Genomic DNA, 23,017 nt, shown 5'->3' on the forward strand with positions numbered 1-23,017 from the left:
ACATCCCTGAGTATTGAATGCTCTGCCAACGACAGCCATTCCTTCTCCACCAATAATGCCATGAACCTGGCTGTTGCCAGTTTCCCCCCAGGGCCACCCTCAACCACCCTTCAACCAGTATCAAAGTGGGATACCTGTTTGAGAGGCGGATGACCACTGGGGACTGCTGAACATCTTTCCTGAGCCTTTTGCTATACTTGATGGTCACCCATTCCCTTTCAGCCTGTATATTTCTCACCTGCAGTTTGACCAGCTCACTAAACATTCTGACATTCTCAGTGCGCCACATGAGTCCACTCACAGCTCCAAAAAATAGGTAGCTAGTAGTTACAGATGGACGCATGCCTGGCACACAGAGCTGGCCCCATCACTGTAAGCTTCTCTTAATTCCCACATTGTGCAAGAGGAACTCAGGTGCCTGAGGTCTCCTGTCATGACTTTTTTGTAAATTAAGGACAGCAAAGAGGGTTAGTTGAGAGTACATGATCTCGACCAGATAAGCCAATGGGCTGAGGAGTGGCAGTTGAAGTTGAATTTAGGGGCTGCACGGTGGCTCAGTGGTTAGCACTGCTACCTCACAGCACCAGGGTCCCAGGTTCAACACACACACACTTAATAGTAAGCTCCTGGGGAGTGTTACTGAATAAAGACACCTTGGGGTTCAGGTTCATTATTCCTTGTAAGTGGAGTCACAGGCAGATAGGATAGGCATTTGGTATGCTTGCCTTTGTTGGTCAGAGTATCGAGCATAGGAATTAGGAGGTCATGTTGCATTTGTGCAGGACATTGGTTTGGCCACTTTTGGAATATCATGTGTAATTCTGCTCTCTCTCCTATCGGAAGAATGTTGTGAAACTTGAAATGGTGCAGAAAAGGTTTCTAAGGATGTTGCCAAGGTTGGCGGGTTTGAGCTATAGGGAGAGGTTGAATACTGCTGTTTTGCCTGGAGTGTCGGAGGCTGAGGGGTGACCTTGTAGAGGTTTATAAAATCATGAGGAAGCGTGGATAGGGTAAATAGACAAGTTCTTTTTCCTGGATTGGGGGAGTCCAGACCTAGAAGGTGTAAGTTTCGGGTGAGAGGGGAATGATTTACAAGAGACCTAAGGGGCACCCTTTCCCACAAAGTGTAGTGCATGTACGGCATGAGCTACCAGAGGAAGCAGTGGAGGCTGGTAACATTTAAAAGACATTTGGATGGATACGTGATTAGGAAGGGTTTAGAGGGATATGGGCCAAGTGCTGGCAAATGGGACTAAATTGATTTAGGATATCTAGTCAGCATGGATAAGTTAGACTGAAGGGTCTGTACATCTCTAGGACTCTAAGTTAGTGACTCACTTTAATGGAAGTTAACTCAACTCAGGATTGTCCTTCATTTCAAACATTTCTATTATAAAGTAAAGCTCCTGCCTTTATAGCAGCTAACATATAAAACTTCAAACTGCAAGAAAATACTCCCAATTGGCTCTTGTATCAGTTTCTCAACTGGTTAAACTGAAACGGAGCACCACACTCAATTGTTTGGTTTTACTTTCCCCTATTTCACCTCACACTCTGTTTCACCCAACACTCACATTAAGCTAAGGAGAACTCACAGAGCAGCTTTGAGATATTACTTTTCTGCTCACACCTATGCTGACTTCAGCTTTTTTCACTGCTCCAAAGCTGCTTGATGGGAGCTCAGGCAACAGCACCTCAGCTTTCAGTTCTGCCATCTATAACACTCCAGACTCAACATGGAGTTTAGGAGGTTCAGGATGAGCAGAGATATTTTTAGATTAGATTAGATTACTTACAGTGTGGAAACAGGCCCTTCAGTCCAACAAGTCCACACCGACCCCCCAAAGAGTAACCCACCCAGACCCATTCCCCTACATTTACCCCAACTAATGCATCTAATACTACAGTGCAATTTAATGTGGCAAATTCACCTAACCTGCACATCTCTGGACTGTGGGAGAAAACGTGGAGGCAACCCATGCAGACACGGGGAGAATGTGCAAACTCCACACGGAAAGTTGCCCGAGATGGGAATTGAACCCGGGTCTCTGGCGCTGTAGGGCAGCAGTGCTAACCACTGCTCAAATTTGAGCCCATTAGAAATTTTAAAAGGAAGCTTGCAGGTATTGCAGCATGATGGGTTTGCAGCTCAAAATCATAAAGTGGGTGACTGGGACGAAATATGAGATGGAGCATACCTTGGATCAATTTATGTCCATCTTAGGCCAATTACTCTTTCCTCAGCTGCAGGGTCCAGCACATACCTCAGAGGTGCACACACACACAGTCAGCCAGTCCAGGACAGAAGTCTGGAAAAGACAAATGCTATTCCTTCAGTCGCCCAGGTCCCCAGGGTCGCGCAGCTAGCCCCGCCCATCCTTCACCGCGATTGGTTGGCAGGCCGGCCGCCTCCGATTGGTCAGCCAGCCTCCTGCGACGTGCGCCACCGTCCCGTTCGCGGTGAATCTGGTTCCAGGCCATGCGCGAGGGTGGAGCTCCACCCTCTACGTCACAATCAGGCCGGCCGATTGACGGCAGGTCACCGAACAATAGGAACAGAGTGGGCGAGCCTGGAGGACCACACGGTGGCGGCTGGTCCTCCAACCAATGGGATGGGATGGTGGGGCGGGGCGATTGTGGCAGCACGTGATCGTTAACGCCGCCGGCGGAGAGTCACGTGACCGGTGTCCGCTTCATTGCGAGAGGTACGCAGCGGAAAGGTGAGGGGCTGGGGGACAGCGGAGATTGGGAGGAACATGGAGTCAGTCTGCGCTGGGAGGTTTTATGAACACCAAATCTCGGCCGCTGGACCCGAATTAGAAATTTTCGGTTCTGCGTTTACTGCAAACGGTAAAAGCGGTTGTAGACCTCAGGCCTCCCGGGTTACCGCCGCCATCTTGTTTGGAGGCCAACTGCACCAGTGCGCATGCGTGTCACTCTCCCTGGGTGGGGGCGGGGTGGAGTGATTTGAAGGTGGAGCATTCACACAACAAGTAGCAACCAAGATAAATGTTTGTCTCTTCCAGACTTCCATTCTGGACTGACTTTTTTTTTCTTGAATTTTTTTTACAGCATGTTATTTGAGAATATCTTGAACGTTGGGATCTCAAAGCAAGTTCTGACTGTCAGGGGGATCTGAATATCATTGGCATTTACTGGTGGAAGGATAAAAGGTTTGTCTGTTTAATGTGTGGGGAAAATATTTCTGACGTGTTTGTAAATCAAAAGGCAGCAAGACATTGGAATTTGTGATTAGGTCAGCCCTGGGGGTATGTGCACAGTTCTGGGTTCTGCAGCTGAGGATGATGATATTGGTGTGAGAAGGGTACAGATTTATCCAAATTATGCCTTGTCTGTTGAAAATAGCTCTCACGTCATGTTTTCCCTGAGTGTTGGAGGCTGAGGAGTGACCTTAATGAGTTGTAAAACTGTGAGGGATATGGATAGTGTAAATAGACAAGGTCTTTCCCCTGAGGTTAAAAACAATGACTGCAGATGCTGGAAACCAGATCCTGGCTTAGTGGTGCTGGAAGAGCACAGCAGTTCAGGCAGCATCCAAAGATGATCCAGAACTAGAGGGTGGAGATCTAGAATGAGAGGAGAAAAATTTAAAAGGGAACTAAGGGGCAACTTTTTCACACAGAGTGGTGCATGTATGAAATGAGCTGCCAGAGAAAGTGGTGGAGGGTGGTACAATTACAACATTTTAAAAGATAGGTGGAAGGGGACAGGAATAGGAAGGGTTTAGAAGCATATGGTCCAAATGCTGGCAATTAGGACTCGTTTACATTATCCTAATGTATGGCATGAAAGTTGGACTGAAGGGTCTGTTTTCATGATGTACACCACTAACTCTATCTTGTCCTAATCACATTCTTAACATATAAATTCTTAATTCTGAAATAGCTCTAAATTTCATTTTAAAACTTCCTGATTGACTCTAATATCAGTGCTCTTTTTGTGCAGAACGTTCCGGATCCTGAAATTACTTAAGTCCACGTTGACTCTAGAGGGTTACAAACGAGTGAACTGAAAGATGAGATGCTGTTCACTGAGCTCTCTGAGCTGTATTAGAACAGTAAAGGGGGCTGAAGAGTCCATCTGCCACTCATTAGCCCATTGAATCACAATCTCATTGAATTCTGTGGCAGGCTCCTTCGGTGTCTATTAAACCTCCAATTTTGGTGTCACCTGCAAATGTACTAATTATACCTCCTTTGGTCACATCAAAATCATTTATATAAATGATGAAAAGCAGTGGACATAGCACTGATCCTTGTGGCATACCACTAGTCACAGGCCTCCAGTCCGAAGGGCAACCCTCCACCACTACCCCTGCTCTTCGATCTTTGAGCAAGTTCTGAATCCAGTTCTTCCTGTATTTTATGTGCTCTAACCTTGCTAACCAATCTACCATGACACACCTTGCCAAATGCCTTACTGGCGTCCACCGCTCTGCCCACGTTAATCCTCTTCTTTACTTCAAAACTCAGTCAAGTTACTGTGGCATGATTTCCCACGTACAAAGCCATGTTGACTCTTCCTGATCAGTTCTTGCCTTTCCAAATACATGTAAACCCTGTCCCTTAGGATTCCTTCTAATAGCTTGCCCATCACCGATATCAGGCTCAGCAGTCTATAATTCACTGGTTTTTCCTTACTACCTTTCTTAAATAATGGCATCACATTAGCCAACCTGCGGTCTTCCGGTACCTTGCCTGTGCCTATCAATGATCCAAATATCTCAACAGTGGGTGGGGGTCTATACTACAATCCCAATAAGGTGATAAGCCCTTTTTTTTAAACTTCTCAGTTCCATGTTCCAGGAATATCTGAAAGTACAGACATAATGTTATCCCTTATCAAAAATGCCACTCCCTTTCTCTCCTGCACCTCTTTCTATCCTTCTTTATAGTGTTTGTATCCTGGACTATTAAGCTGCCAGTCCTGTCCATTCCTGAGCCACGTTTCTGTAATTGCTTTGACATCCCAGTCTAATTTTCCTGACCATTCTCTGCATTCATCTCCCTTCCCTGTTAGGCCTCTTGCATTGAAATAAATCCAGTTTAATTTACCTTCTCTTAATGGACTTAACTGACACATCCCTGTATGCAATGTGCAATTTAGCATAGCCACTTCACCTAACTTGCACATCTTTGGATTGTGGGAGGAAACCCATGCAGACACGGGAGAATGCAAACTCCACATAGACAGTCGCCCGAGGCTGGAATCGAAATCTGGTCCCTGGTGGTGTGAGGCAGCAGTGCTAACCACTGAGCCACCACATCGCCCTCTTCTACCCCGGAAGACAGTCCAATAATCCAAAAATGTGAACTCTTCTCCCCTGCACCGGCTCCTCAGCCACACATTTATCTGCTCTATCCTCCAATTCCTACCTTCACTAGCTTGTAGCTTCAGATAGTACTACCCTCGATGACTCTTTAAAATTCTGTCTGGCTTTATATTCTTTCTTTAGAGCCTCATCCTTTTTCCTTCCTGTGTCGTTAGTTCCAATGTGTCCAATGACCGCTCACTGGTCCCACTCTCCTTTTCAGAATATTCTGCACTGTCTCTGATATCCTTGGTGTTGGCACCACACCATTCTGATTTCTCGCTGTCAGCCTCATAAATGCATCTGTGCCTCTGATTACAGAATCCCCTATCACAATTGATTGCTTGGAACCTGGCATACTCCTCGTTACATTACAACCAGTCTTGGTACCAGAAACTTGGTTGCTCATGCTACATTCCCCTGAGAGTAAATCAGCCCCTACGTTTTCCAAAACAGCATACTTGTTTCAGAAGGGGATAGCCACAGGAAGCTCCTGCACTACCTGCTTCTGTCTACCTTTTTTGGCAGCAACCCATCTGCCTGACTGGTATCTGCCATTTTTCTCCACTTCTATAACTGCAATCCAAAACGGCCCCTCGCTCATGTAAATTACTCATTGCCTCTAACTGCCCCTCCAGCTGATCCATGCAATCTGATTGCGTTCGCAAACAAACACACTTACTGCAAACATAACCATCAGTAACATGGAAATTCTCCCTAATATCCCAAACCCGACAGGAGGAGCACATCACTCGACTAAATGCAACCTTTACACTTCAACAATCTACAGAAAATAGCACTGTCTTACTGCTCTATAAAAAAACTGCTCCAGGCTAACTTAGTACCTATGTTTTATATTGTTAAATTTTAGTCAAGAGACAGATCTCAATAAAACACACAACCAAAAAGTACCCACTCCGCTCACGACATTTTTAACAAAAAAGGACAGCAAGATTACATTCAAAAAACCATGTAAATTGATGCTTGGTGACAAGGATGGATACGATGGGATTTCTGTGACTGCAAACATGAATCCAGGATGCCATGTGACCTCCCTGGTACCCAAATCAGGATATTCTGGAGCTGCAGGGTGAACAGCCTGTGATTGGTGAAACACATGAGAACAAACATTTGTTTTTTGAAAAAAAAAAGGTTGAGGGCCTGAAAGCTGAATATAGAAAGATAGGAGATGCATTAAAACACAGGACCTGCAATAATATCAGCTGTACTCCCAGTGCCACGTGCTCGTGACAGCATGAATAAGAGGATAGATCAGATAAATGCGTGGCACTTGGGGCATTGGAACCATTTCTGTGGGAGGTGGGACCTGCACAAGTCTGACTCGTCCCTGGCGAGAGCTGGGACAAACCTCCCCTTGGAGGCTTTTGCTAGTTCCGTTGGTGATGTTTAAAAATAGTATGGCAGGCAAATGTGAACAAGAGTGTAGACTTAGATGGGTCAGGTTCAGATCAGGAAGAGGGATAGAGAATGTTAGTGATGCTGTCAGCAGCTCAAAGACAAAAGAAAGGAGGATAAAACGAGAATAGAGTTTCTTCAACGAGAATAGAGTGTCTTCATATGTCAGGACTGCCATCCCAGAAAATCAGTCTGGTGAACCTTCTTTTCTCTCTCTCTCTCTCTCTCGCTGTCTCTCTCTCTGGCTTCAGTCTCTGACACAAAATTATTGAACACAATATCCCCATTGTATGCATGCTGGTCATCAAGCACCTATTAAATCTTTTCCCATTTTCTGCCACTTAACACTATATTGTGGTGCCTTTTGTTTGATCCATCTAAACATTTCAAGGTTACAAAGGTTCCTGCATCTGCTACCATTTCAAATGTTGCCAGCTCTGCTGAATGGCTCCAGCATTTTCTGATTTTATTTCAGATTTCCACTGTTTTGCTTAAGTTAGTATCACGTAGAGTTATACAGCACGCAAACTGACCCTTTGCTCCAAGTCATCCATGCCGACTAGATAGTGTAAATATATATATATAAAAAAACTTACCTGGAAACTAAATTGTCGGGTCTGGGTGGCGTGTCCTCGGCGCTCGGAGGTCACGTGGTCCTCTGATGCGCGCGCAGAGGATGATCACGTGATGCTCCGGGACGCGGGCGCGGTCACGTGGTCTCCCTGTTTCGCGCTCCGGGAGCTCACGTGATCGGCTGTTTCGCGCCCTGGAAGTGGGCGAGACTGCCATTTTGCCCTCGAAAGGAGGCCGCATGGTGGTCCTTTTATCTCCGAAAAAGGGAAGGTCACGTGAGATCGGACAGCCGGAAATGCGAGGAGGCGGGGAATGGAATCGGAGCAACAGCCAATGAGAAGACAGTTTCACTTGAGTGATGGTATGATGTTTTGTATAGTATAAAAGACTGGATCAGGGACAGAGTGGTCTTTTTTCTTTGTGAACTGACTGACTTAGTAGTTTGTCAGGGACAGAAAGGTTTAGACCCAGAGCTCAGTATACTTTATCCACTTATTGTTAGAATAAAACTAAAAGTGCAAGATTAAATGTTTTTTCTTATTGCTTTATTTTAAAGAGCACGCAGGACCTGGCTCACACATAAAAGATAATAAGTTTGTAGGTTGAGCCTAAAGTCCATCAATAGCCTAAACTGATCTAGTCCCATTTGCCAGCATTCGGCTCGTGTCTCTCTGAACCCTTCCTATTAATGTCTCCATCCAGATGCCTTTTAAAATGTTTTAATTGAGACCTGCACAAGTCTGACCGATTGCCCCTGGGCAGAGCTTAGAGAAATCTCTTGGCGGATTTGCGAGTTCCATTGGTTCCCATCCCCCGTCAGACCAATTTGAAATCTCACCAGTGTGTCGACTTAGATGGGTCAAATTAAGTTCAGGAAGTGGGTGATAGAATATTAGTTAGTGATGCAGTCCGCGGCTCAAAGAGAAAACAAAGGATTAAACGAGGCTGGGGGCTCTGCTCATACGTCAGTCCTGACATCACTCTGCCGAGGACATGGAGGTCCTGGGCCTCCTTCACCGCCGCTCCCTCACCACCAGACGCCTGGAGGAAGAACGCCTCATCTTCCGCCTCAGAACACTTCAACCCCAGGGCATCAATGTGGACTTCAACAGTTTCCTCATTTCCCCTTCCCCCACCTCACCCTAGTTCCACGCTTCCAGCTCAGCACTGTCCCCATGACTTGTCTGTCCTGCCTAGCTCCTTTTCCACCTATCCACTCCACCCTCTCCTCCCTGACCTATCACCTTCATCTCCTCCCCCACTCACGCATTGTACTCTATGCTACTCTCTCCCCAGCCCCACCCTCCTCTAGCTTATCTCTCCACGCTTCAGTCTCTCTGCCTTTATTCCTGATGAAGGGCTTTTGCCCGAAACGTCGATTTCGCTGCTCGTTGGATGCTGCCTGAACTGCTGTGCTCTTCCAGCACCACTGATCCAGAATCTGGTTTCCAGCATTCGCAGTCATTGTTTTTACCATCCTAGGAATCAGTCTGGTGAATCTCCTTTAGACTCTTTTTCAATGGCCAGGGCATCCTTCCTTGGGGAAGGAGAACAAAGGTGAATACATTACACCAGGTGTGGACTTAGCAAAGCCCAAACAGAGTGATATCCCTGCTCCTCTACTCAAATCTTCTCACTGTGAAGGCCAGTGGGTCATTCGCATTCTTCACAGTGTGCCACTGCTGCCTGCTTCCTAAAAGAGAGAGTCACAGTGAAACACAGAACAAAATGGGTTCAGAGTCTCTGGTGTGAAATTTGTTGAACGCAATGTCCCCATCGTATCCATATTGTCATCAAGCCCCTGTTTACTCTAATCCCATTTTCCGGTACTCAGCATGTATAGTGCCTCTAAACACTAAGGTTGTAATGGTTCCTGCATCTGTTTCTATTTTATTTCCTGCCAGACCTGCTGAATGTCTCCAGCATTTTCTGATTTTATTTTGGGTTTCCAATATTTTGCTTGAGTACTTAATATCATGTAGGAATACAGCAAGGAAACAAACCCTTTGGTCCAACTTGTCCATTGCAATCAGATAACCTAAATTGATCGAATCGCATTTGGCCCATATCCATCTAAACACTTCCTATTCATGTACCATTCAGATGACATTTTACTGGTGTAACTGCACCTGTCTCCACTACCTCCTCATTTCATACATGCACCACCCTTTCTGAAAAGATTGCCCCTCAGGTCCCTTTTTAAATCTTTCCCCTCTCACCTTAAACCTATGTCCTCTAGTTTTGAACTCCCTTAACCTTGATTTAAAAAGTCCTCAGCTATTCACCCTATCCATGATCCACATAAGATCATTCCTTAGACCCTGACACTTCAGAGGCAAAAAAGGCCCAGTGTATTGAGCCTCTGTAACACATCTCTCCAATTCCAGCAACAACTTTTAAGTCTTTTATGAATGCTTTCAAGTTTAACAGCGCCTTTGCGATTTTTGAGAATTTTTGCACCTCTGGTTGAGGTGCAGGTTGTAAGTTTGCTCGGTGTGCTTGTTTTCTGACATCTCGGTGTTGTGTCCCACTTTCTGTTTGTGTGTCTTGGTCTCTTAAGGTGGCGATTGCCATTTCTAGTTCTTTTTCTCAGAGGTTTGTAAATGGGGTCTAAATCGACATGTTTATTGATGGAGTTCTGGTTTGAATGCCAGGCCTCTAGGAATTCCCGTGCGTGTCTCTGTTTAGTCTGTCCTCGGTGGATATGTTGTCCCATTTGAAGTGGTGTCCGTAAACGGAGCTGCATCAAGACATTATTTAAATGGACCACAACACACTGCAGCAACCCAGAACTATGAGCAGCGGAAGTAAAATACCTATACCGTGTATTCAAGAAGGAGTACCCAATAAACGGTCCGCTGATTCTTAAACAAAAACCCAAACAAGTAGACACAACATGTGCAAAAACTCTCGCCGCACTACCATATATCAAAAACATTTCAGAGTTGACTACCAGACCACTCTGACCCCTTGGTATCATGGTAGCCACAAATCTACCAATGCACTGAAACAGCTACTGATGAGCACAAAGGACCCTATACCAACAACCAGCAAAATGAGTGTCATTTACAAAGTACCATGCAAGAACTGTAACAAACACTACATTAGACAGACAGGCAGAAAACTAGCCACCAGGATACACCAATACCAATGAGCCAACAAAAGACATGACCCACTATCACTAGTATCCTTACATACAGATGAAGATGACCACTATGACTGCGACAACATATTCATCTGAGGACAGGCTAAACAGAGAGAGAGACAGAATATCCTAGAGGACGGCATTCAAACCGGAACTTCATCAATAAACACACTGATTTGGACCCATTTACCAACCTCCTGAGGAAAAAAAAAACCGGAAATGATATCACCCACCTTTAAGAGACCAAGAGATACGAATAGAATGGGGGACAGAACATCAGCGCTTCACCGGAGGCTCATGTGGTGATGAAATGTCTGAAGACAAACCTGTCAGCTCAGCAAGCAAACTTCCAACCTTTAATGATTTTTTTTCCTGCAGCAGGGAGAGCAGAACTGAATATAGTCTTCCAAAATCGGCCAAACCCATGTCCAATACAGCCCACACCTGCTGTACTCAATGACTGACCAATAAAGGTCATTTCAAATGTCACCTTCACCACCCTGTCTACCTGCAACCCCACTTGCAAGAAACCTGTGCACTTGTTCTTAGCCCTTTGGAGGCATTGAAGGATATGGAGAAATAACAGGATTCAGTTGGAGATGAATAAAATGTGTCTGCTTTGTACCCGCCTCTCCCACCTTGATCTCTCTGTAGTTTGGGGCAAACACTAACTGGTTCCCTTCCCTAAAGGATATGTATGGGCCAGTTCAGTTTAGTTATGATGATCTAGCAGCTTTCTTCACTGTCATTTCCACAACTGACCAGATCAATTGCTCTCGGTTTCACAAGCTGGGTGTTCTTCTGATTTCTCCTAATGCCTTTGTTTTGTGTTTGAAAGGTTGACTTGCATTTAGAGACTTCAAATGGAAACACGTCCAGATCTAAACAGTCATTCCACTTCTCATAACCTAATTAGCGCAGAATTTTCAGCATTAGAGGAAGAAGCAACATTCACACAGGGGAGAAACACATGCGGTGTGTGGATGATTCAGTGAACAGTCATTTGAAATGTCCAAACGCCAGCGCAGACAAAGTGGGAAGAGACTGTGGAAATGTCAGGATTGTGGGAAGGGATTTCTTTGTCCATCCAAGCTTGAACTTCACCAACGCAGTCACACTGGGGAGAAGCCATTCACTTGCTCCGACTGTGGGAAGGGCTTCAGTCGGTCGTCACGCCTGCGGATCCACCAGCGGGTGCACACTGGAGAGAGACCATTCACCTGCCCGATGTGCGGGAAACCATTCGCTGAGTCATCCAGCCTTCTGAAACACCAGCGAATTCACACTGGAGAGAGACCGTTCACCTGCTCGGATTGTGGGAAGGGATTTGCCCTATCGTCCAACCTGCGGATCCACCAGAGACACCACACAGGGGACAGGCCGTTCACTTGCTCCACGTGTGAGATGGGATTCTGTCAGTTATCAAGCCTGCAGATACACCAGCGAGTTCACACTGGCGAGAGACCATTCACTTGCTCCCTGTGTGGGAAAGGATTCAGTCAGTCATGCAACCTGCTGACACACCAGCGAGGGCACAGTGGGGAGAGGCCATTCACCTGTTCTGAATGTGGAAAAGGATTCATTCGCTCGTCTGAACTACTGAAACACCAGCGCATTCATACCGGAGAGAAACCATTCACATGCTCTGATTGTGGGAAGGGATTTACCCAGTCGTCCAACCTGCAGAGACACCAGCGCGTTCACACTGGGGAGAGACCATTCACCTGCTCAGTGTGCGGGAAACCATTCGCCGACTCATCCACCCTTCTGAAACACCAGCGAATTCACACTGGAGAGAGACCGTTCACCTGCTCGGATTGTGGGAAGGGATTTGTCCTGTCGTCCAACCTGCGGATCCACCAGCGAGTTCACACTGGGGAGAGACCGTTCACTTGCTCCACGTGTGGGATGGGATTCGGTCAGTTATCCAGCCTGAAGATACACCAGCGAGTTCACACTGGTGAGAGACCATTCACTTGCTCCCTGTGTGGGAAAGGATTCAGTCAGTCATGCAACCTGCTGACACACCAGCGAGGGCACAGTGGGGAGAGGCCATTCACCTGTTCTGAATGTGGAAAAGGATTCATTCGCTCGTCTGAACTACTGGAACACCAGCGCATTCACACCGGAGAGAAACCATTCACATGCTCCAATTGTGGGAAGGGATTTACCCAGTCGTCCCACCTGCGGAGACACCAGCGTGTTCACACCCGGGAGAAAGAGTCACTTGGTCAAGCTACCTGCTGATACACCAGCCTATTCAATCAATGGAGAGACAGTTCACTTCTGTATTTGGGAAATGATTTAAGCTGTTAACACACCAGCAAAATGACACTAGGTAGATCTGTTCACCTGCTGTGTTTGTGTAAAAGAGTTTGTGAATTTGCATGGTGTAAGCAAATAGCAAAGAACCACAGGTGTAGGGTTTTGATTTTACTCACACTAAAATGAACATTGGGCCATTTGTATTGATGCTATTAATGAAAAGGGGCTAATATTGTAGATAGAATTATGTTACAATTGTGTATCTGTAAGATAGATTTTGAAAATAATGTCGCTTTACATCGACACATTTATGCTGCATATTGTTTGTAAGTTGTTTTTCAGGTTCATCAGGATTAGTTAGACCAACCATGAGTTCCTTACTAACTGTCAGCATTGGATTTTTATGCTATTGTGGGATAACAAAAATCAGCCTTTTGCTAAAACTAAGCTACATAAAGTCTTTGTCTAATTCTGAGTGCCTCAGATATAAGATAATCAGTGTCCTTCACACAAGCAGTTGGCAGAAGGCATGACCAGAGTAAGACATAAACTGAAATGCTGGCAATTTAGTTCCAAGTGCTGTTGTGACGCATGCAACTTAACTTGGCAAGCAGATGGGATACAGAGAGAATGTCCAAAAGGTTAATAAGAAAAGAGAAGAATGAACAAGAGGGTCAGAAAGGCATTGACATCAGGTACAAGGGAGTTCGATGTAGTTGAATAGCATTTATTACAATCATAAATTAAGAACAGGGTATGACTACATTGCTGTCACAGACAATGGTTGAGACAGACAGCATTGGAAGCTGAATACTCCAGGAAAAACGATCTTCATGCGAGAAAGAGAAGGAGGTGGCATTACAAGGTTCAGGGAATTTATTACAGCAGTAAGGAGCGATGGCATCTTAGAAACCTCCTTAAATTAATCCGTATGGGTAGAACAATTAGAGCTGCTAAGGAGGCAAATTTCAGCCACATGTAAAAGTGTTAGGGTCACGAGAGTGGGGGATTTCAACTTCCCCAACATTAACTGTGGTGATCATTGTGTGAAAGGTTTTGAGGAAGTTTTTGGATAGATTCAGGACAGCTTTTGAAACCAATATGTAAAATGCCAACAAGGAAGGGGGACGTCCAAGACTTGACTTTAGATAACAGAAGTGGGCAACTGTATCAGTGGGGGAGTATTTTGCAGACAATTGTCAGAACCGTTAAAAAAGATTCAGGATTGTTATGGAAAAAGGACAAGGCTGGGCCTCAAATCAATGTTTGAAATTGGTTGATTTTAATAAGACCAAATGCGATTTGGCCAGAATGTGCAGGGAGTAGATATTTTCAGGTAAATGTGCAACAGGGAAGTTAAATAGGGAGATATGAGGAGAGCTGTACAGAGAACCTGAATTATACAGCCAGGTAAAATAAAGGGAAATGCTCAATTGTCATACAGGTATATTAATAGATAAAAGATAATAGGCGAAAGAGTAAGGCCCTTAATTTCAATCTCAAAATTCTCCATAGTTCGCCCGTCCCACTCGTGAACACTGACACAAAGTATTCATTTACAATCAGGCTGACATTCTCCAGTTCGAAACACTGATTACTGCTGTTGCCCTGAAAGAAACTAGCATGGAGAGTGAGAAGGTTTTGAGTCATCTGGCAGGCTAAACTGCGGATAAAGCCCCACAATCAGCAAGTTGCAACCTGACTACATTTGCATGGCAGTATCAGCCAAGTTAAGCCACCTCATGATAACCTCTATTTGTGCCTCTTAATAACACGTCTGGAACGGGGAGACCAGCAGGAGGAATAAGTTTGTGAAATCCAGAGGGCAGTAGAAAACAGCAAGTGTTCCCAACATTGGGGTGTAACCCAGGCTGTTAACTCCAGCCTCTTGACATTCCAAAATCTGACTAGAAAAGGTACTGTGTGCCCTATGACTGGTGAACCTCATCATTGACACTGTCCCCTTTATCTAATCACTCATTCGATGTCCTGATGCAGGTGGCCAATGACACTGCAAAGGCCTTGGAATGAAATAAGCACTGAAATGGTAGCTGTCTGTAAAACAGTGCTGATTGAATACTAGCTGAAAACACAGCCACTTGTGCCATAATTGGGATTGAACGCTGTGCTTCTATCCCAGATAACTCTGAAGCCATCACCGATTTAGCAGCACCTCGACAAAAACAGATGGATAAGCTATGTGGAGTTGGGCAACATTCTAGTCAGGATGCTTGGGAAGCTCCCTGGTGTTATTCTTTGTCGAAATTCTCATTTTATATTCTTTGCTTTTATTAGTCAAATGATGTTGCCATCAGGCGGTCTCTACCGCAGCCCACCAAGTAAGTCTTCTGAAAGCGAAATAACCCGTGAGGCAATCATTCTTGTATTAATAGCTTATCTACGTACTTGCGAGCTTTGTGATTTGCTCAAGGAGATGGGGGGAGGGAGGGGTATGATTGTTACAGCTGCCCATGACTGAGAGGCGCAAAGTGGTTGATGGAATGCAGTAGAACAATAACATTTACTGTCAAGGATTGCTCCATGAGCAAGGCCATAGATTATAACATTAACATTAGATTAATATAGTTTCACAAGTAGCACAATAGCAGCTTTGTAAAACATAGATAATCACATGCAACGTGAGTAATCCCAAGTAGAACAAGAGAATATTTGATTCAGCTAGCACAAGTCAAGGTTGCAGAGTTTTTTTTAATAATTTAATCTGTAATATACTGAGAGAAATTAGTAAATTATTCAAACCAGTTTCGTTCACTAAAAGTACCCCCCTCCCCTTATCATTGCAGTTTGTATTCCCTGTAGTGAGAAATTTAAACGTTCCTGGTCTAATTCATTGGCAATTGACACGGTGCAGAAGGATAAGAAAGTCTGTGCAAACGTCATGACCGAGTGTGGACAACATACCTGTCCATCTCAGCCATTAGCATGCCAGGAACCAGTTACAGATTGACAACTCCACTCTGCTGACCATTGGTAATCCCAGGAGGCTGTTTATAAGTTGATACTTTTTTTTTGTGTGACTTTTTAATTGTATGTTCCCTGTGACTTGGTCTCTGAAAATATTTGATCCAACACCAGTGCTCTAGGTGTTGCATATTTGGCCTTTTAGAATGCATTTCAGATGGTGCCATGTGGCACGTTGGTTAGAAATTCAGAAATCTTTGGGTCCTTGGTAACATGGATAGGAAACAGAGGGGAGATAAACATGAGCACTGCTCTGCTTTGAGACAATTTGAAAGTGGCGTTCCTCATGGATCGGTATTGATATCCTCGATTTTTCTGAGTTATGTAAACAATTTGGAGATAGGTTTTGAGGGTGACATCTCGAAATTTATAAATGATAAGCTGTGCAGAATAGTGAACTGTGAGGATCACGTTAAGCGACTTCAGACAGATATTGACAAGTTGGCAAAATGGGCAGACACCTGGCAGATGAATTCCAATGCAGAGAAATGCAAGATAATGCATCGTGCTCGAAGATGCAAAGAGCCACAATACAGGTCCTTATGTCCCCTTTTTGCTCTCCTGATTTCTTTCTCAAGTACACTCCACTGCCTTTATACTCTAAGGATTCACTTGATCTCTGCTGTCGACACCTAACATATGCTTCCTTCTTTTTCTTGACCAAAACCTCAATTTCTCTAGTCATCCAGCATTCCCTAGACCTACCAGCCTTGCCTTTCACCCTGACAGGAACATACTATCTCTGCACTCTCACCATCTCATTTTTAAAGGCATCCCATTATCCAGCAATCCCTTTAGTCTGTAAGAATAAATCAATGTACCCCCTCCATATCAATCAATCCTTATGTAAGATGAGAACATTAATTCATTAGATTGTCTCCTTGCTTTTAGTCAATCTTCCCTGGAGACCCCTCCCACAATCCTCCACATTTCCACGGTTTCTCCAAGGTGTGGGTGTCCTTGTGTCATTGAAGCCTTCCTCTCGTACAAAATAAACCTATTGCTTAATTACTCCTGGAAAAAGTACCATCTTTTTCAGATTGTTAAAATACAATATTCCCCCAATACCTGCGGCAATACCCCCAATTCCAGGACCTACAGCAGAACCCCAAAATATCAGATCGGAGCGAACCCATTCATTTGAATGGGAAATGTACCCTCCTGGTAGCCTCCTGGGCCATAGTTCCCTACATAGGGGGACCTTGCTTATCTGAAAGAGATGGGGGAGCACTATTTCGTTCAGATAATTGATTATTCGGATAATCGATTTGACCTTAAACAAGGCAAGCTATACTGATCTAATGCTGTGCTCTACCAGAGAGTTTGTTTAGATCTACAATTTTGTTGAGTCTGCTATTTAAACAAACTAATCTTTGCATTCTTCAAATTGCAGGTTAAACTGAGAGGACTAAACCCTTACCATCACACATATATATATGAAATCCCAGCATTAAGCAAGGTCCCGAACAGCTTCTACAATCACAAGAGCATTTGTCAGTTTCCGGGAACTCAGTGTCACGATAGAAATACAGAAGCACCGCCTTGCATGTGCGTTTACTTTACTGGCCATTTTCTACATGAATAGCCCAGTAAAGTGATGGGAATAAAGCACTTATCTTTGCAAAGGGCTGTGTAACTAACCCATATGTTTAAAAAAAAATCCAGTCCTGATACTTAAGGTGCTTGTGTTTCTTTGCTTTTGCCAGCATTTTCACATGTTCTTCAGTACAGGTATCCAAATTCACTTGCCTCTTTGATGTAACGTTTTTGCGATCGAATAATTGATTATTGGATAAGAGGTTCCTCTGTAATATGTTCAGACTACAGTAATTGAACTGTAATTGGGTAACTGAAATCGCAGATAACAATTCCATGGATATGGGGGTGAACCTGCAATTAAATTTCTTTCCACAGTCACTGACACATGTGCGTGTACATCTCAATACTTTTGCAGTCACAATTTGTCCACAGTATGAGCACCTTTCCTTTCACATTCAAAAGTTGATGATGTTCGGATCAAGTAACTCTCAGATCTCAATCCATTCCATCAGTACCCTACAACAGACTAAACAAAAGTCAACACTGTCAGTACAGAATCGAAATTCACAACAGACAGTATTAACTGGAACATTTTTTTCCTCTCTTGTTCACCCAAAGCTGTAAATCCCAGCCACACACACACACACACACACACTCTTCCCTGAGCTGAAATCCAATCCCGTCTCCTCCCTTCTTTCCTGCATTTCCAGTGAGCTCTCTCCATCCATCTCCTCCTCTGGATCCAGGTCCTAGCTCCTGTCTGCACCAAGAATCAACTCAATAAGTCAGATTCAGAGTTTGGGGTCCCATGTGAGAGTTGGTGAAGCCTCCCCATCCACTTCCCAGGTTTTCCTTCCAGATCAGTGCCTTATTGATTTTTTTTTCCACCCCAAACTGGAACACCTTATGTTCTTTCCCCACCCCTATCCTCTGATGCGAACCATGCTTCAGTCGGTGCCCCAGGATAAGGTCCATTCTTCTGGGTCCTGTTCCCAGAGGGAGGGAGCGACCAATGACAGATGCTGTGGGTGCGTAGAATGAATTTTCTCTCTCCCAACTTGTGTGGCACTTACCCCGACTGCAACAACTGGTTAGCATTGCGGGACCCACTCACACAACACATGATCCAGATCACAAAGGCTTCCAGGTGATTGACAGCAGCAGCTGACCAATAGAAAGGAGGGAGCAGAGCTGAAGGTGCAGGACAATGGTATTATAAACAAGTGAAGTGGGAACACTGGGGGGATGAGCAGTTTATGGAGGACAGGGTCAATGGAGCAGCAGGAGGGTCTCTTGGACAAACCTAGCAATGTGGGAGTCTGGCAGGTGAGAAACAAGAGGAAGATTCCATTTCAAGGCTGGATCAGGGGCAATTGTAAGACATTCTGGCCTGGTGTTCTGTGAATATTTTCTATACAGACTGCTCAGATATTAATTACCTACCTCCGAAAGTGTGACTTGAACCCAGGTCTCCTGATTGAGAGGTAAACAAATGACCACTGTGCCACAAAAACCCTTCCCTGGTGGGCTCACGAAAGGGAGGGAAGATTTTCTCAATCTCACTGACAAAGACGCTCCATGAACTCCTTGCACATGCTGTCGGAGGGGACAATGGAGGAGACAAGGGACAAGCCTTTCAAAGGAACTCACTTGTAAAGGTCTCGACAAGACAACACACTGGTCATCAGCACAAAGATGGTCTATTCGAATTCCATCCAGAAGATTAACACTTATAATGGCCAACATTAATCAACATCAGTAATCACAAACCCCAGTGAGCAGAGTGAAGTCCTAGACACTTCTAAGAGCAGAATTTCACTCACTACAGTTGCTGGTGGACTCTCTGGTGTCTCAGCAGGTGAGATGACTGACTGAATCTCTTCCCACACAAGGAGTAGGTGAATGGTCTCTCCCCAGTGAGAGTGTTCAGGTACCTAAGAAGGTGATATTCAACCATTTCAAACTTTCTTGTACCTTAACTGGTCTGTAATCTCGATGTCTTGTTGATCCTTCTTACTCTTTTGTAAATTTTCTCTGGATCCCATCCCCTTACCAAGTAGAAGTTGCATGTGCCCTGACAGCACTGGTAACTACGTTTCCAGTATTCCAACCTATATCTCACTCTGGTGGTGTCTTTTCCCAGCTGCTCATGTGAAGGGTACTGACTGAGGCATTCAGAATGCCTGAGAGATAAGACGAAGACTTGATGCAAATGAGTTGTAACAAAAAGCTGATTGGCCTTATTTTTATCCCAAATAGATAACTGAACCTGTGAGGTTTACAAATATCATAAGAAACAGGTCCAGAAAACATTTTGGATTTGAATAATAACAGCATCATAATCCAATTGTCAAGGACCAGACCAGACCAGACCAGACCATCTCAAAATATTTCAAGAACATAGCGTAAACCCTAACTTTGGTAGTTCTTTAATGCAGGTGGAACACAGACATTCCAAGAGAGATGAAGTTGGTTAAACTACTTAGTTTTAAACAAAACATAATTTATTTACAAGATTACCGAATGAAACACAAACAAAAGAGAACAGAATATCGAATAATTTAACCTATCCAAAAACCCAACAGACTACACCAACTTAATGATGGCTGTTCCCTATACTTGCAACAATCTCCATAAACACCCCTGGGCACAAAAGCTAATATCAAACACAGGGTCTTACAGGAGAGATGTCAGAGAGAGACTACCAGCATGGACCTGACTCTTTGGATCCAGCGGCTTCAAAAACTGCCTGTCTTCACTGAATAGCCAGACTGCTAAAACAAAAATCAAATCCAGAGAAAAGCTGAGCTGAGGGAAGTAGTCACTCCATTTTCATTGTATAAGTGGTTTCTTTTTAAAGAAAAATTTTAAAGCCTTTTGCCTGAGGCAATAGCTGTTAGATTAAAGCTAACATAAACCCTTCAAAGTTAGACTTTCCAGTCTTTTACAATCTCTCTGGGGGAAAAAAAAGCCAAGGACACCATAACCATGTTGAAGGAGCCGCATCGTCACACCAACACCGAGGGAATTCACTGTTGTTTAACTAGTCGTGATCAACCAGAAACTCACTTTACAAACATTATGCAGGTGGACAGTCTTCATGTCATGTACAGCAACATTGTTAACATTTTCAAAATCTATCCGACAGATACACAATTGTATCAGCATTTTATATACCATATCAGCACCTTTAACAAAACAGCCCAAGGAATAAGGTTCATTCTATGGTGTGAGTAAAAGTCCTTCACCTGTGGTTTCTTTGTGAATTTGCTGGTCTGTTAGCAAATAGCAAGCCCTTTCACATGCGGGAAAAACTGCTCTGTGTGAATCCCTTTCGACATATAGAGCAAGTGAATGTTCTCTCTCCAGTGTGAACTGGCTGGTCTATCTGCAGACTGGATAACAGAGTGAATTCCATCCCACAAGTGAATCCTTTTACACAAGCCGAGCATGTGAATGGGATCCACCCACTGCCAAGTCACTGGTGTATTAACAGTCTTGGATAACAGAGTGAATCCCTTTCTGCCTGCAAAACAAATGAACTCGTCTCTCTGTGGAGCAAACACACTGGTGTGTCAGCAGGTGAGTTAACTGAGTGACTGTTTCTCCCCAGTGTGAACTTGCTCATGTCTCCGCAGGTTGGACGATTTGGTAAATCCCTTTCCACAACTGGAACAGATGAATGGCTTCTTTCCAGTATGAACTCTCTGGTGTTCCAGTAGTTCCGATGAACAAATGAATCCTTTTCCACAGAGGAATGGTCTCTCCCCAGTGTGAACTCGCTGGTGTTTCAGCAGGTTGGATGACTGAGTAAATCGTTTCCCACACAGGGAGCAGGTGAATGGTCTCTCCCCAGTGTGAACTCGCTGGTGTATCTGCAAGGTGGATGACTGAGTGAATCGCTTCCCACACCAGGAGCAGTTGAACGGTTTCTCTTCAGTGTGAACTCGCTGGTGTACCAGCAGGTGGGATGACTGAGTAAATCTTTTCCCACACACTGAGCAGCTGAATACTCTCTCCCCCGTGTGAACCTGCTGATGTCTCAGCATGTGGGATGACCGAGTGAATCCTTTTCCACACACAGAGCAAGTGAACGATCTCTCTCCAGTGTGAACGAGCTGATGTATCCGCGGACTGGATGATGGAGCAAATTCCATCCCACAAGTGGAGCAGGTGAATAGTTTCTCTCTAGTATCAACTGTGTGGTTCTCTGGTAGTTTAGTTGAATGAGTGAATCCATTCCCACATTCAGAGCAGGTGAATAGTCTCTGTCTACTGTGAGCTCGTTGGTGTATCAGCAGTTTGGACGACAGAGCGAATGCTTTCCCACAATCAGAGCAAGCAAACGGTCTCTCTACAGAGTGAACATGTTGATGTTCTAGCAATATGGACGAGCGAGTGAATGCTTTCCCACATTCAGAACAGGTGAATGGTCTCTCTCCAGTGCAAACGCGTCTGTGTTTCCGCAGGCTGGACGAAGAAGCGAATCCCTTTCCACAATTGGAACAAGTGAATGGTTTCTCCCCAGTGTGACTGCGTTGGTGTATCCGCAGGCTAGATGACTGACTGAAACCCATCCCACAGTGGGAGCAAGTGAATGGTCTCTCCCCAGTGTGAACTCGCTGGTGGATCCGCAGGCTGGATGACTGAGTGAATCCCACCCCACAATCGGAGCAGGTGAATGGCTTCTCCCCAGTGTGACTGCGTTGGTGCATTTCCAGCTGGGATGGGTAAAGAAATCCCTTCCCACAATCCCCACATTTCCACAGTCTCTCCCCAGTGTGACTGCGCTGGCGTTTGGACATTACCGACGAACCTTCATTCACTCCTCCGCGTGTTTCTCCTCAATGTGAATGGTACTTTTTCTTTTACTGTTCAAAATCCTGAAATAATTAGATTATGACAAACAGGGTGACCGTCAGACCTGGATGTGGTTTCAGTTGAAATCTCTGATTGCAAATCAAAAGTTTCAAACACAAAACAATTGCATTGGGAGAAATCAGAAAAACACACAGGCTGTGACACTGGGAGCAATTAATCTGGTCTGTTCTGGAGATGACACTGAGGGAAACTGTTGGATTATCATTATAACCAAACTAGCTGATAACTCTCCTTCAGGGAAGGGAGCCAGCCAGTGTTTGCACAAAACTACACAAAGAGATAGAGGTGGGAGAGACAGGTATGACACAGAGGCATTATAATGATCTACAACTGAATCCTATTTTCTTTGCATACTTTTCAATTCCTCTGAAGGTCTAAGAACAAGTCCATTGTGCTGAAGAAGGCATTTGGCATGCTTGCCTATATTGGTCAGTGCATTAAATGTAGGAGTTGGGAGGTTATGTTGCAGCTGTGTAGATGATTGGTTAGAAAAGTTTTAGCAATCGTGGTCTCCCTGCTACAGGAAAGAAGTTGTTAAACTTGAAAGGCTTCAGGATAAAAAAAAGGTCACATGTTTATTGATGTCAATGGAGAGTTTGAACTATCAGGAGAGACTGAACAGGCTCGGGCAACAAAATCAGAAGTTGGTGGAGCAGCTCAGCCAGCACCTATGAAGAGAAATCAGGGTTAACATTTCAGAGCCACTGACCCTTCCTCAGAACTGAATAGGTTGGGGCTTTGTTCCCTGGAGCCCCAGAAGCTAAGGGATGATCTTATTGAAGATTATAAAATCATGAGGGACATGGACAGGGTGAATAGCTATGGTCTTTTTCCCGGTGGGGGGGGGGGGGGGGAAGGGGGAGAAGAATCACATGGGTGAAAAG

General features: G+C 44.6%; 2 protein-coding genes across 13 annotated transcripts in view; one reads left to right on the forward strand and one right to left on the reverse strand.

The window, feature by feature from the left end:
• LOC132807702 (zinc finger protein 585A-like) overlaps nucleotides 1-23,017 on the reverse strand; it is a 30,073-nt gene that overhangs the window by 4,329 nt on the left and 2,727 nt on the right. For 2 of the 9 annotated variants that reach the window (XR_009641992.1, XR_009641986.1), the window contains exon 1: nucleotides 2,265-2,433. The exons of 1 other annotated variant lie outside the window; for it this stretch is intronic. Coding sequence is in view for 2 of the 8 variants with exons in the window: in XM_060821733.1 (XP_060677716.1) it covers nucleotides 20,840-22,057 (1,218 nt within the window). In the remaining 6 variants the exon portion in view is untranslated. Of the gene's footprint in view, nucleotides 1-2,198; nucleotides 2,434-7,883; nucleotides 9,015-19,776; nucleotides 22,136-23,017 lie in introns of those variants that run through there. 6 more of the 9 variants (XR_009641988.1, XR_009641987.1, XR_009641990.1 and 3 more) reach the window with 3 other exon arrangements.
• On the forward strand, nucleotides 2,640-17,626 carry LOC132807700 (zinc finger protein 229-like). 4 transcript variants are annotated; one of them, XR_009641984.1, is made up of 4 exons: nucleotides 2,640-2,720; nucleotides 3,073-3,173; nucleotides 11,305-12,804; nucleotides 17,107-17,626. XR_009641984.1 is itself a non-coding variant. In XM_060821730.1 (3 exons), the coding sequence occupies exon 3, from the start codon at nucleotides 11,475-11,477 to the stop codon at nucleotides 12,711-12,713; it is 1,239 nt and encodes a 412-aa protein (XP_060677713.1). In that variant the 5' UTR covers nucleotides 2,640-2,720; nucleotides 3,073-3,173; nucleotides 11,305-11,474; the 3' UTR covers nucleotides 12,714-12,930. The 4 variants fall into 4 exon arrangements, 2 of the variants coding, with proteins under 2 accessions (XP_060677713.1, XP_060677714.1); XR_009641985.1 differs by lacking the exon at nucleotides 11,305-12,804; XM_060821730.1 differs by lacking the exon at nucleotides 17,107-17,626 and having other exon boundaries at nucleotides 11,305-12,930.

This window comes from Hemiscyllium ocellatum, assembly GCF_020745735.1.
Source record: "Hemiscyllium ocellatum isolate sHemOce1 chromosome 27 unlocalized genomic scaffold, sHemOce1.pat.X.cur. SUPER_27_unloc_2, whole genome shotgun sequence".
NCBI lineage: Eukaryota > Metazoa > Chordata > Chondrichthyes > Orectolobiformes > Hemiscylliidae > Hemiscyllium > Hemiscyllium ocellatum.

What these genes read in the sequence shown, in the direction of transcription:
- LOC132807700 (XM_060821730.1), top strand. Translation starts at nt 11,475, where the DNA reads ATGTCCAAACGCCAGCGCAGACAAAGTGGGAAGAGACTGTGGAAATGT.